This window comes from Hippocampus zosterae, chromosome 11 (assembly GCF_025434085.1).
Source record: "Hippocampus zosterae strain Florida chromosome 11, ASM2543408v3, whole genome shotgun sequence".
In the NCBI taxonomy this organism is placed as follows: Eukaryota; Metazoa; Chordata; class Actinopteri; order Syngnathiformes; family Syngnathidae; genus Hippocampus; species Hippocampus zosterae.
In genome coordinates, this window is record NC_067461.1 from 13,009,664 (window position 1) to 13,026,461 (window position 16,798).

General features: G+C 42.4%; 1 protein-coding gene across 3 annotated transcripts in view; it reads right to left on the reverse strand.

The window, feature by feature from the left end:
- Positions 1-3,963: 3,963 nt before the first annotated feature.
- The window catches only part of macrod2 (mono-ADP ribosylhydrolase 2), a 384,195-nt gene continuing 371,360 nt past the window's right edge, over positions 3,964-16,798 (reverse strand). For all 3 annotated transcript variants that reach the window (XM_052079641.1, XM_052079640.1, XM_052079639.1), the window contains 3 exons: positions 7,848-7,886; positions 6,804-6,875; positions 3,964-4,982 (listed from right to left, as the gene is read on the reverse strand). In XM_052079641.1, coding sequence (XP_051935601.1) covers positions 4,960-4,982; positions 6,804-6,875; positions 7,848-7,886 — 134 coding nt within the window. In that variant the 3' untranslated portion in view covers positions 3,964-4,959. The remainder of the gene's footprint in view (positions 4,983-6,803; positions 6,876-7,847; positions 7,887-16,798) is intronic.

Sequence of the window (16,798 nt, forward strand, 5' to 3'; positions counted from 1 at the left end):
GGTCATGGAACTGTTTTGTCAAAATGTACAAAAAAGAAAATGTTAATTTAAGGAGGGGGTTTGGAAACTGTGGTGAGGCTGAATCGGAAGGTTGAAGAAAGAGTGCGAGGAGAAGACGAATCCTCCGTGACCAAAAATAAATCCTCTCGGAAATGTTGTAATCGTGGCTGCGCTTCATCATTTGCCTTCAGTTGAAGCCATAAAACAGCGTTGCAATTTTCCTGATAAAAAGCCGCTGCGCACACATTAGTTTCGTCCTCAGCTGAGTTTTTGTATTTTCCTGAAAGCACAATGATCCAAACTTTGTTTTGTTACTGACAACAGGAGGTAAGTGGATTCAGGTGTGCATGTCACTCTTGTGCATCGTCACAAAACCATTTTGTGTGAAAGCAGATGGGAAATCATCGGAATAATCTCCAAACGATTCCCAGCGCGTACATTCCTGATTGGTAATGAAAGTTATTATGACTTTTTTTTTATAGACACAAGAAAATAAAGCAATGCAATACTGAATGACTGGCCTTATCTGCGCTCTTGCAACAATAGCAGTAAAACTTAGCCATTCACTCGAGTCAGCACATTATTATCACGTTGATAATTAGAGCAACAATAGGGAAAGGGCCAAGGACAGAAGGAGTTGATCTAATTCTTTCTCTTGTCACGTGGGGCCATCAGTACCAGGCAAACGGTCCTTTATTTTATGATGATGATTATTTTTTTGTCAGACAATAAATGTGATCTGCGTGCTGTGCTGCGGGACTTGAATCAACACACTCTCTGCCTCCTCCTTCTTCAAAGCAACACTGTAGCTCCTTTCAACATTTTTCCGAGCGTCTCCTCACCTTTGAAGGCAGGCATCCATAATGAGTGGCGTCAATTTTCATTCCAATTAGAGTGTTTATCTCAGCTTAGTTCACCTGTGGTGTTGCCTTTGCCTCTTGTGGGCTGGTGATGATGAATTTTCATGAAGGACAAACACTGTACTTCAGACGAAAACGCTTATCTTATGCTGGGATTTAACGCTTTCGAGCTGGAATTACTTCTCCCCAATTTGTTTGTGCTGTGTTAACATCAAGCGTGGCGCGGGCTCACCATGGTGTGGCATCGGTGGGGGGCTGGTAATGCATGTTTATGTAAGCCGGGTCCCCAAGAGCTTTCATGTGGAAAATGGAATAAATGGTGCACATCATCCCGCGGCACCTTGATGAGGCCTGCCAGATAGAAAGTGACAAACATGAAAACTACACGTGTCAATCAAAGCCTTTTCAAGCTCGTCACCAACAGGAAACGGGTGAACGTGCAGATCCGTTGGATTTGTTGCTGCCATTGTTGTTCTGCGGCGACGGACGAACAATTTCTTCCGCGGCAATTCCAACGTTGGAGCGAGGAGAAATAAGGGCCGCGGGCTGCTTTTGTGGAATACGCGCTTTGTTATTGTAGCACTGAAGTGGCTGTTATGCCAAAGAGCTCTTGCACGGCAGCAGGGCCATGGAGCCGTTTCCCCCGACACTGATCTATGGCTGCGATTCACGGAACCCTTGGCTCTGACATGCAACATTTAAATGAAGTCATTAACATTTAAACTTTCTTTCTTCCAGGGACAATCTGTCCTGACATCCGCTTGGCCTTCCAGCGAGTTGGTGGAACATAAATATGGAAGCTGCCAAAGGGGTGTGAAAACTTGTTACTTGTCACCTTTTCACCAGAAAGCTATTGGATGGAGGCCCTTTTTGTGTTTATAAATACTGTCATAAAATCAGTTCACATAAAGACCAAGACAATTCATTGGACACTGTCCAATGGCAATAAAAATTGTCATTCTAACACAAAACAACAACAAAAAAACAGCCTCCATAGAATCAAGTATGCCGTGATATCTATGTGCCCCTCTAAGTGTTGAAAGCAGCACTAATATATATACAGCAGGGGTGCCCATTACGTCGATCCTGATCTACCGGTAGATCTAAGACAGGTCCCAAGTAGATCTGAGGAGTGTCGAGGAGGAAAAAAACCAAACAACCATTTGTGTGTCTTTGTACATATTAGTAATATATTTTTTTGCGTTAATGTACGCTGCATCCTAATCATCCTATCAGTTTCATTTTTACAAAAAATATATTTAAAAAATAAAATAAAGCAGGTAAATCTTGAATTTACAATGGCGCGTGATTACATCACCGGAAGTTGTTAGCTCTCAGCAGTCTGCAATTGCAGCTTGTGATCAGAGCTGTTGCGCTCTATCTTTTATCGTCATTATTTTCATTCAGTTTGCTTCGTGTACAATTCACAGAGGGCACTGGCAAAGAATAGGAATCTAGGAGGGCCCAGGGAAGCACTTTAAAATGGGACGTGTGAGCTACGATAGTTAACAGGCTGCAAAAGTGCATATATATATATATATAGGGCGGCCCGGTAGCCAAGTGGTTAGCACGTCGGCTTCACAGTGCAGAGGTACCGGGTTCGATTCCAGCTCCGGCCTCCCTGTGTGGAGTTTGCATGTTCTCCCCGGGCCTGCGTGGGTTTTCTCCGGGTGCTCCGGTTTCCTCCCACATTCCAAAAACATGCGTGGCAGGCTGATTGAACACTCTAAATTGTCCCTAGGTGTGAGTGTGAGTGCGAATGGTTGTTTGTTTCTGTGTGCCCTGCGATTGGCTGGCAACCGATTCAGGGTGTCCCCCGCCTACTGCCCGGAGACGGCTGGGATGGGCTCCAGCACCCCCCGCGACCCTAGTGAGGATCAAGCGGTACGGAAGATGAATGAATATATATATATAGTAAGAAAAAAGATATAGTTTGAATGTTGAAGTTTGGGTTGAATATGATTTTTGATCAATTTCTGACCTCGCAGAGAAAGCGAGTGAGCAGGTTCAACGTTGTTTTTCGGAAGTCACTGAAATTCACTGAAACACAAAATTCTGCATTGAAGCACTTCACAATGCTGAATATTCCTGGAAAAGTCCTTCATGTCTTTATAATACGCGATTACCTGCTTTTTGCTTGACTGAAATATTTTTGTCATTCAAGGACCGTGTTTTTCTTTTTTTTTCTGTTTTTCAAACCATATGTTCTATTGGATGAATGTACTGTAAATGGAAACATTCTCATCAAAGAAGGCCGACTTATTTTGAGAGGAGCGTGGGGTAGAAGTGTGTGTTCGTCACGTTTAGTATGGGGGTTACAAGGTGTGTGACATGCTTGTTGAGTTATAATTTGTCTTGTTTTCGCCCTCCTGCTTGAATCTGGAGCGTCACCAAAAAAAAAAAAGAAATAAGAAATAAGAAAAGTAACGTGAGCGGAGCGATTCTACGTACGTATGCTTTTTACTGCTCAAGAGTGAATGTTAGTTTAGTAACGGATGTGCATCTCATCATGTGGCCTTTTTTTTGTGTGCCAGCGTTATTCAAGCTGGAAATCCCAACTTGATGTGCCATTATTATAAATGAACTTTAGGGTGAACCCGGCGAGCGAGCTACTTGTACTTTTTCAACAGTTTCTCAATGGGTTCTCTTCAAACTGGAAGCTTCATTCCCTTGACCTGCCCGCGCAATGCAGGTGCCAAAATGGCAAGTGAAGAAAGTACACATGCAAACAAAACAGAAGCTATTCTCCTTTAGACGGATGGCACGGCAACCTCGTTGGTGTGAAGCGCAAGTACGGGAGACGCTCGCATCAAGACTTGCTGGAGTTTCTCTGCGGGTTTCTGAGGTGAGGAGGTCTGTCACACAACTCGTCTCATTTGATTCAGGGGGACGCCTGAGAGGTAGCGTGCAGGAGATCACAGGACGCACTAATTATTCCCGTCTGCCCAGAGACGCCCGACTGATTGCTCTGTTACAGCGGCTCGCGTATAATGTATGAGCTGAGGTAATGTTAACTGCGCCTGATGCAATCGGAATTAAATAAAACATGAGATCCTGTCATCAGGCAAAATTAGATGTGTGGCATTCAAAAATGTAAGACAACTCCCATTTCAATCTTTATTAATTCTTTTAGTTATATTTTATCAATGCAAACACCAAAGTATGAAGGCAATATTTCTTAGAACTCTAACCCATTTGATCTTCACTGTGGCATCGCCGAATGGGAGCCATGAAGAACATCGAGAAAAAAAAATTTTTTGAATAAGCTTGAGAACAATCAACAGGTAGTAAGTAGCCTTTTCATGACTTCGATGATAAAATGAAATCGAATAAAAATGAAAATGAAATCAAATAATATCCGGATCATCTCCTTAACCGTGTGATAATCGATTGCACGTTTGATGCAAAATAAGGCAGATTCTTCCACAAATATTTGACAATCTGAAAAGGAGACAAGCAGAGATGACTCGTTTGTGTCAAAGTAATTTGCTGGCATGCACAGAGAATGGTGAAGAAAAGGTTAAAGTCGGAAGGGGGGTTGTGTCAGAGGCGGGAAAGGGAGATGGCGAGTCCATTTGTTAGAAGACAATCAACGTTTATCCTGTGTGGGTTTTGAGAAGTTAAAAAAAAAGGTTTAGGAGCAGTTTTAATCAAAGCGGGTGAAAGAGAAACCTTGGCCTCGATCACGATAACTTGAAGCAAAGACATTTGACTTGAATGAACTAAACTTCACTGATATGTGAGCCCGACTTATAGCGTGCTGACCTCATGGGCGTGGCTCCAAGAAAGAGACTCGCTTCATCTCATTGCATTCAACTGGCCCGCTTGAAACGTTATGACACAGTGAGGTATGGCTCATGTTTTCTCCTTGATATGTTCAAGTCCACCCCGGAAGGTTTTGGACGCACATAACGTTAGGGCTCGGGGTCGCATTAACAAATAAGAACAGGGCAAAACAAAGCTGGAAATGTGAACGACGGGATGTCCTGAACCTGTGACAGCACCCGAACCGCCGTTGGGCATGTCTGATTCTCTCGTGAATGGCCTTCACTCAGTTTGCTGGCTGTCAGATGAGGTTGATTGTCCTTCCCTCAGGCGGTCATTCTTTCTTCTCAGCAGCATCTACACACAGAGAAAGTCAAGTTATTTTCCGAATTAGGATTTTGGCAGGGTTTTGTTTATGGTTCCAAGATTCATTTAGATATACGTTGTGTACATCGGCGCTTCCCTTTTGTTTTGAGGTCTGACGATCTTGAGAAAATCTATCCAAATAAAAGTGGCTGCTACATTCATTAAAAGTCGCATTGAAAAGGTCGGCATCGTCACTGATAATGACTCACACTTTTTCAGAACGTTTTGTTTGGTATGAAACACCGTCTCAATCAATTGAAATCAGAGTTATTTTCAAGATCCTCCTCTTTGTTTTCAAATCTCTAAATAATCTCGCGCCACTTTACCTCTCTGAGCTCATCCGCCCCTACACACCTGCCCGGTCGCCTCAGGTCTGTGGACCAGTCTTTGTTAGAAGTACCAAGAACTAAACTGAGGCTCAGAGGGGATCGAGCCTTTTCTGTTGCTGGTCCCTCTCTCTGGAATGACCTCCCACTGAACATTCGGCAAGCCTCCTCGCTGCCCATCTTCAAAGCCCTCCTCAAAACTCACTTGTATTCTTTGGCGTTCGACTCAGCATGACTTAGATTTGTTCTTGATTTTACTGCTTGGTGCTTTCTACCGCCTTTATTACCGATTTGTATTACTGTTTATTGTGCATGTTAAATCGCTCCATGTACAGCACTTTGTACGCAGTGATGGCTGTTTGAAAGTGCTAAATACTGTTGACTTGACTTGACTTGAATAATCAAATTATTATACAAAGAGAAGATGTATTCATTCAATTCTGACATTGATAAATGAATGCTGGGATGGGTTTGGTATGGATGAATTTGAAGTCATCACAAGGCTAAACAGCACCTTTGGGATGTGCTCCTATAGAAATTGGGACCCAAGGTCAGTGTCCTCTGACCTGACAAGTGGTCTTTAAAAATGAATAGACACCAAAAAATAAAAATCAGAATATTGCATGATGTCTAATTCAAAAGCAAGCTTTAGTTCTGAAACCCTTTTACCGACAATAACCTGTTTTTCTGTGCTTTCTTTTTTGCGGGATGCTACTGTCCTGCTTTATTGATTTAAGCCAAAGTAACAGTTCACGGTGGTTGCTTAAGATTTATTTCCCTTGGAAATGGATTCTGATCAAAACACGTTTCCCATTATTGACATGAAAAAAAAAGAAGAAATGAAGAACACCCACATTCTTCGTATTCTGGAAGAACTGCTTCATTCAAATTACATGCCCTGTTATTATGCCCAAATCTCAGTGGGCACCTGAGAATAACTGCGTGGTATTCTTACCAAATATGATTTATTTGCATGATTATCGTCTCTGCGGTCTGTCTTGTCTGCTCCTTGGAATAATATGTATTGCACACTTGATTTATTGAATGTCTGATCGTGGAGTTTGCAGGCCATTTATCACACTCAATCTCCATAGACGTGCTGACACATTTATACCAAAATACCAGGGTCATAGCTGCAGACCTGAGATGGAGTTGTGGTGGGGTGCGGGGGTGCATTTACAAATGCATTTGGCCCTGAAGGCAGCACGTAAGGACTGTCTGCCTGATGTCTTTGCCTGCTAAGACGAAGAGATGGAGACAGATGGGGAGGAGAGCATGAGCTCGGCGGGAGAGACAGCAGAGAGACGAGGAGGGCGAAGCCGTGTCGCACTTGGATGCACGGCGTGGCTCGACAGATTTGGCTACGCGACTCCGAGGAAAGCTCAACCTCAGGAGTGAATTTTAATTGAGCAGCTGTGGCCTCTCGTACGCATCCTTTTGTAGCATTCTGAATAAACGGCAATGCATCCGCTGTATTTTTCCTTACCTTTGGACTTCATGCTGTCAGTCAAAATGGATTTGTGTTCCCCTGAACTCTCAACATGATCTTTTATTCCCACTAAAGTAAAAAGGAAGTGGGCATGAAAAGAGAGAAAGACAACAGAAGGCAGAGTGTGAACGCTTGAGAAAGACAAGAATATGTTGCGTCTTCAACATTGTGATGGTAGCTGTACAGGCAAAAATGACATAAGCCAACTTTTTTTGGTTGGACGGCCCATAAAATTTGATTTAAAATTTGGAGTAAAAAAGTTATCAAGATGAAATGAACACTGCTGTTCCAATGCCAGATTGCTGTGGTAAGAAACACAATTTATGTAATGTATAAAACACAAACTCAATTGAAAAACAAAACAAAAACATTCTATAAAAGAGGATGAGTAAAATAAATGGAGATAATGTTGTTGACACTCACAAATAACTGGGGCAGTGGCTCTCTGTAATTAACAAATCCCAACTCATGCAAAATGGGAGTCAGTACACATTGGCCACGGTTGGAAAACGAAATGACTTCTTATAAAATTCAAATGTTCTAAGAGGCTATTCCTTTATTTGGCTTTTTTAGCAGAAGCCTGGATCTTTTGTGTTAATAATAGATATTTGTGTTCCCAACTCCCTTCACCTTGACCAACTGGCTTGCCTCGATTCCAGCAGACAAACAAAATGCCATCACAATGTTTCACTGTGCATTTGGTCTCTTTTTGATGATCAGCAGAGTTGTGTTTGACCATTCATACCGTTTGAAATTTTGACTTAAAAGTTAAACCTTGGTTTCATCGGATGATAGCCCATTTTCCCACATATGTTTGAATGTAAGCCATATCAATAATCATGCTAAATATTCTTTTGATTTTGCCGATCAACATCTGTTCTGTTACTTGCTTCTTGTCTAATAGAAATTGTGATTGGTTATGTTTGAGGGACGCCCCCCACCCAAAAAGGTGTAACAGAGGAAAGAAAATGGGCAGTGAGTTCCTGCAATACATTACTTTAACAACAGGGGGCAGGATGGAGAAACAAGTGATTTGCTCACCTCCAGTGCTGGTGCCAGGTATGGCGGTCTCAGAGACAACTGCAATGGGAAGCACATCTGAGTTGTAGATATAATTCATAAACATCTAAGTAGTTGCATAATGCCATGATACTACATGTTTAACAGCTCTGCTTAATGGTCTCGCATGCCTGGAAATTCAGTGCCTCTTGAGTTGCACTTCAAAAACAATAAAATAAAAAATTAAAAAGAGAGAGAAAAACATAGGCTAGAAGGGAGAGAGATTCGTGCAAAATTAATTACAAACTGCCATCCCTGTAAGGCAGCCCGAAAACCACCCCTCCCACACTAAACCTCCTTCCGCATTCTCTATACGGCCTGTTATCTCTGTAGTCACACAACTCCTTCCTTCTTCCTCACTCCCCGAGCAAACCTCTCCGCTTTCCTCTTTTGCAACAACAATCAGGCAAACAAAGCACGCCATAAAAATACCCGCTCTCCCCCGGCGGCCTGGCGGCCCAGCAGCAGCGTGAAATACAACCGCTTGGCTACGAACGAATAGCTAGAATTGAAAACATTCTGCAGCCTGCAGTAAAGGTCAGATGCTCGCCAAAAGACACGCAAGTAGTGACGCTGGTAAAAGAGGTTGCGACCTGTGGTAATGACCTAGGATGATGCATGGAGTTCAATGTAAACTGTAATACAATGCCTTTTTTTGTGGCGTTAATTTGCTTTCAGTGCTAAGGTTACATCACTGTTTGACATTCCGCCTTCTGTTCTCTGGAAATCTTCACCTTTCTGATTCCATTCGTCTCTTATGCTGACTCAAAAAATAGTTTTCTCCAAGACAGAATGGTTATCTGATGCAACTATCTGAAGTGAAGTTTCTAATCCCTGTTAGACTAACGGTAGGAAGGATGAAGCAATGGTCTGTGTGTGAGTGTGTGATTCCTCTCAAGGCACAGAATTGCCCTGAGGGGATAAAAGCATCTACAAACAAAGTTAAGTGCTGAGGTTCTGGAAATGAAGTGTCAATGCATAAAAGGAGGTTAAAAAAGGTAACTCATTCCGTACCAGCCAATTCTAGACCCCCCCCCCCTTTTTTTTTTTACCCTAAGTCTTGGAGAAAAAAAAAGGATCTTTGGTTGAATGTGTGGAGTGTGAAAAGACATATAAATATGTCTTTGGGAGTGAATGAGTTTTTAATTAAAAAAGAAAAAAAGGCACAATAAATGGCCATCCAAGCAGCAATTACTGTGAGAGCTCTACTTTTAACATACTGTATGTACCTCTATTTGCAGTTAAGCCCAAAACAACAAAATTGACCACATTTGGCATCAAGGTACACTTCCTTATAACACATTTATTTATTGGGTATATTCTGACAAGAAAGAGACAAAAGTGTTTGAGACCCATACATCCATTTTCTGTACAACTTGTTCTTATTAGGATCATAAGTGAGCTGCAGACTATCCCAGCTGACTTCAGGTAAGATGACGGTTACACCATAGAAGGGTGCCCAGACATTCACAGGGATGGATAGAAAAACAACTGCTCGTGGCCACATTTACACTTTTACTCTTCAGCTAATAAGGGTGTCATCGGAGAGAACCAAGACAAGCACGTGGAGGGGAAAAAAAATGAACCAAAATTCAAACTCAAAACCTCTCGGCCCTTGAGGCAAATGTGCTAACCGGTTTGCTTGTTAGTTTTCATTTTTTTACATGAAACAAATTAGTGTAGAATTTGTCTTATCTGCATCTATTTTAAAGTTAGTTCATTAACGTTCGACAACACCGTTACTACATGCACAAATAATTAAGATTTACGACCAGAGATAGGCCTACATTTATATCAAAAGGACAAATTCATCTTTTAAATACAATAATGCCGAGCTTTGATTGCCTCGCTCTGTCAGTGATGTACCAATTTAAAAATATAAAATGTAAACCTGACAGCGGGACTACTGTATGAAAAACGGACATGGGGCTGTGCAGTCCGATACCTCTGCACAGCCAGAAAAACAAACCTACTGTGAAATCAATACTTCTTTGAAGAGTGTCAAACAAAAATGAGCATTCAGATCTTTGTCATCTCTGGAAAGTTTATGCATACCGTTCTTGCATGAGATCTAGCAACCAGCAAGTCTCCCTCATGTTGTGCCCGGTTGATGCATATTAATATATCACAGGAGAAGATTTACTTCTAATATGCCTCATAGCTTGCTGTCAAAAAATGTTAATGTGTTCACACACAGTAGGAATAAGAATCAACCAAACTCAGCCAATAGTCATCATAAATTATTAATAGAACACATTTACATTTTTTTTCTCCCATTAATTCCAAACATCGACATTTCACAATTCAGATGGCTTGTTGGTGAAATGAGGATATTGTGAGGTGTGTGGGAAGAGAGCTTCTTTCAAGTCTGCCTTATTATCCTTGCTAGCATAGCATCATAGCAACAGCATTGTGTTCAGCAGCAGGAGCTCACTGAAGCACTGGCCTCATTCCAGATGCTTCTGCTTTGTTTGAGCAGACACAATACTGCTGTCATAGAATCTCCTTTCCGACTACCAATTAGCGATTGAAGCAAAGGAAAAATGTCACAATTTCATTGCGGCCTGATGAACCTGGGTCTCCTTAAGGAAACATTAGTCTGGTTTTGTCTAATAATTTCACTCCAATGTGTGCTGACAGTGAAAAGCCCATCAATTTAGGGGAGTATGTGTGTGCATTGTGGTAAACACATAAACATGGGCGTTGGTGTGGAGGGGGGACAAACGACAGTCCCCTTCAAGGTTTTCGTGAAGGGAAGGCCCACTCCACTGAGGGCTGCTAACAAAAACAGTAGACAGAATTGACTCCCTCAGCAGGAACCGAGACCGCTTACACGAGCGGTTCCAAACGCTCCGACCAAGGACCCTGAGGGGTACTTGAAAGTGTCTCACTTTTTCCTTTTTGGTATGCAAATGACTCGTATGCACGATGAAAGAATTTGAGTTAATCCGAGGCTCTGCTGACGGACATTGTGAAAACAAATTTTACAAAGATGAGTGATTTGAGTATGAACGAGTCGACGCTCACACGGAAAACAACCACAATATAAAATCAATCAGCACCTTAAGTGCACGCTATTTGCATGCATAAGACGAGGAAGGAAATGAGCTGGGTTTAAGTCATCCTTATACGTGGACAAGTATGACACCGAGCCCACCTTCCATTTGTTTATTGGACAAGAGCTGGCAACAAGAGGTATCAGCATGCTTGCATTGCAACCACAGTATTGCATGCACCCAAAATGGAAAGTTTCCAGTATTGCAAATATTTCCCAACACCAACTCAATATTACAACAATATTCCTCCCCCAAAATATTGTAGTTTTGTTTCGGATCAGCAGTTGAGCACCGTTCCGCTCACCTCGTGGGTTATCAACCTCTGACGTAATTTTGCCCCTTTTCCACAACACCTAATGGGCTCAACTTGGCTCTTAGCATCACCGCTATTCCACTGTCAAAAGAAGGTGCAATTATTACTTGTGTGTGGGTTTAGTCTGCCCCAGACTAGCATTCAAAATGCACACAAGAAACCGTTATGACCGATTGTAAAATGCGATTGGCGAGTTGGTCTGCACCATAAAACACTGTGGGCCCTAAGGGTTGCGTTTGGCATTTGTCAGTAGAGTGGAAAGAGATGCAATCTAGAGGATCTGACCTCTTCTTAATCAGACTGATGAAGAAGAGGTCCTACAGATTGATCTGGAGCAATTTGTGCCCCAGCAAATTATTTAGCCTGCAATTCTCATGTGTGTGAAAGATGGTTTATTTTGTTCAGAATATTGTGGAGACAGTCCAGGGAGCAATACTAAATATGAGAAGCGAGTCACCGGAGAAACTACTGGCTTAGGTCAGCGCTATCTGAATATGGCTGTGGGGAAGGTCATGACCGGGGGCAACTACTTCTTAATTGGCGCAGTCATAACAAGGTAGTTGCTGTGAACGGCTTTCAGCGTAGATGGAATTAGTTACATACATGGTCCTCACCTGGTGGCCAAAGGAAGAAAACAGAACCCCGTGCAAATTCATCAGGACATAAAGTCGGCAAGCAAATTGTTACAGATTGCACAGGCAGGTCATTAAAGTGTAGGGACACCAAATCTCTTGCTTATTACGTACATTTGTGGAAAAATATGACTACAAGTGAGCACTGCCATCAAAGACAACAATGTCAAGGTGCTTTTTGAAGCTGATACAATCAAAGGATGGATGGACAGAATATGACAAGCGACTCATTGGCTCAGACACTATATGGCAACCTCTTTCGGAATAATTTCCCGAGGCACTTGAAACAGCTCATAATCAAAGTAGCCATTAAGAAAAATAAAGGTTGGAAAAGCAGCTTAGCAAGATCTTGAAAATTTGATAAAAGCAGAAGTAGACACTGTATTGCAAGGAGCAAAGACGATGAGAGATGATGACTCGACCCAGAAAAGATAGTTACCGGGATCACAGAACTGCTGCAACAAATTTACCATCAATTTGCTCTCTCCTACTTATAAAAGGCTGATGAAAGGCAATGGAAGATTATCGCAATGCAGCATGCCACAGATTTCTAGGAAACGAATCGGGTTTGTTACTGGGAAAGAAACAGCCTCTGCTGTCCTCACCAAATGTAACCTCACTGAGAAAACTACGAAAAACAGCCAGTTCAAAGTTGACACAAAATATGATCCAACCATGATGTCCTTAACTCTCACAAATGTTGGCACGCCTAAACACCTGGTATGGATATAACCTGTCATTACCTCAGTGAAGGACTCAATGTTGGCAGAAAGATTTAATGACCGCAGCTAATTCTTCAACTATTTGAAGCATCAGAAGCCAAAACGAAGCAGATCACACTTGAAAATCAATTATGGAGCGAATCACTTTCATTGCTGCATTTTCTTAAGCTGATTATCTGATGAAGAGCTTAAAGTTTTGCAGCTTTCATGAAGCAGATGGAAGGCCATTGCTTGCCCAACAGCACTTCATTTTGAGAGAATAAGGGAAGAAAATGTCAAGGTCAGCATCACAGTGTTTTTGAGTGCTTGTACTGGCTGAAAAAGGAAATATATTCCGAGAACAAAGTAGGTGGCCTAGGAGTAAATTGGTCCTGGTCTGTCCAAGGCCATGTATATTAAACAAGCATGGAGGGAAAAAAAACCCTCATTAAACTTTGCATGGACGAATAGCTGAGGGCCTGATGTGCCCTAATGCAAAGATAATTAAATACATCTTCCACCTTAAGCTAAACAAGAATTGGTGGGCCTCAACAACTTCTAAACCAAAAGAATTAATGAGCGGGTAAATGTGGAAAGAATTCCATTTTCATATGTTAATGTTCCATTTGTTGTGGAAGCTCGTGCAAATAGCTTAGCTGTATGAGCCTCTGTTCTCCAAACAAGAGGGTGAAAAATAGCTTGTGTCCAAGGGGGGTAAACGCTTCATAGCTAGAGTTTTCTTTGCTTTAGGATAGAACACTCTCTGGCAATCTGAGCCAATTAAGGAGCACTGAGATGTGACCTAAAGGCTCAGGAGATGAAAACAAGCTTGCTTTGTAAACCTCAAGACTGCCCCTCTCTTGGCTATCCACCTCCGAAGACAAGAGCTTTCATTGATATTCGGCCGTTCTTCTCCAAAAGAAAGGCCGAGGCGTTGTGAACACTAAGTAACATTGTGCTCCCCTGTGGGTTTGAGTAACCTTGCAACAGCGACTGCGCTGCTGCGGCTCCGAATTGGTCTAGGGTCCTGTAAACAAACTGAAAAGGCCCAAACTCAGTATAAGTGCTTTGGCATTGCCTGACAAGAGGAGTCTTTGGAATGACTCAGCCAACAGGACAGGACACCATCTGCTTTGTGTTGGGCAAAAGCAAAGAGAAAATGTCAGTGACTGGAAGGCCGGTAAGAAGACAACGTTGACGACATATTGTGCGTAAGATCGGGAAAACAAATGACCATTGATGTTTGCTCAAGTGTCTCTCCTGGATGTGTTGATTTCTCTTTCACGTCATTTTTAATCTGCAGTCCAAACAGTGTGAGGCGGCCACTGTGGATGAACATTCAAGAGTTAGGCGGAGGTGAGATGCCGTGAGTGAATACCGGATTAAGTGAAGAACGAAGAGAGGTGGAGGAGATGACACAAAAATAGACACAGAAGAGGGCGGGGGATGCAGAAGACAACTCCCCCTGTGTGACCTACATACCTGCTGTCAGTGGTGACCGGCTCTTCTCTCATCACTTGCTGAATAACTTTACATCATCTTTACACTTTAACCACACTTGCTGTAGAAAGCTCAATGCTCGTTCTTCAATCGCGATTGTGGCTTACTACACCAAACCGGTGACGGTCGGAGCTGTGCTTAATTTGACGCAGAGGTAATGAAAAACTTGCACCGCCTTAATCGAATACACCACAGGGATGGATGTGGAAAAAGGGAATGTTTGTATGTGTGACAAGAGGCTGCAGCGCAGGCCTTCATTTGCAGTTAGGGAGTGATGCCTCCTCTGGGCAGCGCCTGGCTTTCCACAGGAAATCGTGCAATGAAGCAGTCAGTGTACCGGTAATCAAAGTGCTTGTCTCGACTGGGGGGAAAAAAAAAAGAAGAAAAAATTGGAGCGCTGGTAAAGTCCTGCCCATCACCACAAAGGTCAGCCATGGGGCAGCTTAATTGGCAGACCTCAAGAGAAACATGCACTAAACAGTTATGATATTAAAACCACAGAGAGTGAATAACATTGACTATCTTGTTACAGTGGCAGCTGTCAGCAAGTGGTCTATTATAGACGGCAAGAGAACACTTAATTTCTCCCAATTGATTTGCGAGACTCATGACAAATGACTTCTATAGCCAGCCATTTTCACATTTTGCCTGTCCATCAAGATTTCGGAATCAACATTACGCTTCCATCTGCACTCCCTGGAGATTCATCACATTTTTTGGGAAGACAACATTTCAGACAAAAGCAGGCAGGAGGAAGAATTTGAAAGTCACATCCACCAGATCAAACGGACACAAGGAATATCCACGAGTTTTGCCATATGTTGTTTCTCCTGCATGTAAATCACTGAAATAAATCTCAGACAGGTGTGTGACAAAAGAGCCCAGATAAAAGTTAAAATATTCTTTTTTTTTTTAAATAGAGATCATGCGGCAGGTGTTTGAAGCTGACGGTTCAGCACACTCCAAAGCCTTGCAGACATGCAACATTTCACCACCGCTAACCAACACTCACAACGAGAAAAAGTTGCAGTGAGCTAAGAAACACATGAATACAACTTTTCCGAGACTTATACGCGAACATTTTTTGCAGGTCTACACTACTGCTGTACAATAGCTAAAACACAATAGACCTATATAAACCTTTGAAACCCGGCGTACATAGCTAGCCTAATGAACAACAGCTAAGTATGCGAGAGCTTGGTGATTTTTGGATTGTTTTAAACACATTACAATCCAAGTTCTGAGAGCCTGCAACCCGTTACTTCAAAAAAGCCTTTCCATCACTGGTGAGAATATGCTGTCAACAACGGGTACATCTAAGGATGTACCCAAGCATATTATGAGAGTAATGGCTGCGCTGAATCCCATTTTCTTCCACAGCACTTTAAGAGGCTGCTGCTGTGTGTTGTGCAGTGTTTACCTGGGGACCAGATGGCACCGGGATGCACAGGAGAAGGTGGCAAGCTGGCGGAGACAGCGACGCTCAGAGCAATTCTCACTGGGCAGACTTTGGCTCTTGATATCCAGGTGTATTGAATTAAATACTGTTTCACACCAGGTAAATCAGAGCAAACCTGATGGCATTGGCCTCTCTCAGCATTGCGATGTGCCCCATTACACGCCAAAACATGTTTAGCAATGAGAACATCTCACAGTTTTAACCATGAAGCCCATTGAGGCTTATGTTCTGGAAAAGATCCGAAAGTGCTGATTGCCTTTTATTCTTGTATATAGAAATAATATGTGGCGTCAACATTCATTGTTCATTGCTCTTGAGCTGGGGGAAAGAAGTCAACGGACTCGGTCGACACAAAAATGGATGCCTCAAAATTATAGTTCATCATTTTGAAACCATATTTCCGATGCCCCGGCCCAAAATACATTATAGTCAAGTAGCCAACCTCGACACTTTTCTGACATGTTTAGTGAGTGGTTTTCAAAAGAGCAGGTTCAATTCCCGCAATGAAAGACAACCTGAAATATTTTACATCATTTTCTGCCTGACAGGAAAGGAGCTGGGAGGAAGTCAATGGTGAAATCATTCACACTAATCATGATCAAGCACGGATGCCAGATTAATGTAATACACCACAATCACAAAAAGGTTTAATAAGAGTCCTCAAATGAACTGAAAGCGATGCAAGCACAGGGAGAACATGCAGACTCCACATACATTGATCCCTTGATGCGATTTGAACCGAGAACTTTTAGACTGTATAGCATGCTAACTGTGCCACCAACATGCATATTCATTTAGTGAAAAATCTAACCAGCAGATATACACAAGCCCACAGTGACACACTTGAGAAGTCGTGTCACAACAAACTACACAAGCATGGCAGACACGAGCTGCAAACACACGTCTACCGGCACTTCTGAAATAATATTCTCTCTTGCCCCTATTGATTTTCATAAAATGTAAATCTGTCACTCCTACCGTTTTATTTCAGCTCACCCTTAGTGTTCGGCATTCTCGGTGCCTTCTTCGCCATAGCCTTTTGCACTATCACGATCACATCATTTCTCATATGCTGCGCTTTCCAAGTGAACGAAGACATGAAGAGCGCCAGCGTTTAAAAATGTTACGCCATTTTTAATCCAAAGAATGACGGATTTATCATGTTGACTATGATCTTTTATTCCCAAAGACAACAGTTGTCAGTCAGCATCTCACTTGGGGTTTACTTCCTTTCCTATCTGGAGCCGCAGCTCCATCAACTCTTTCCTCCTG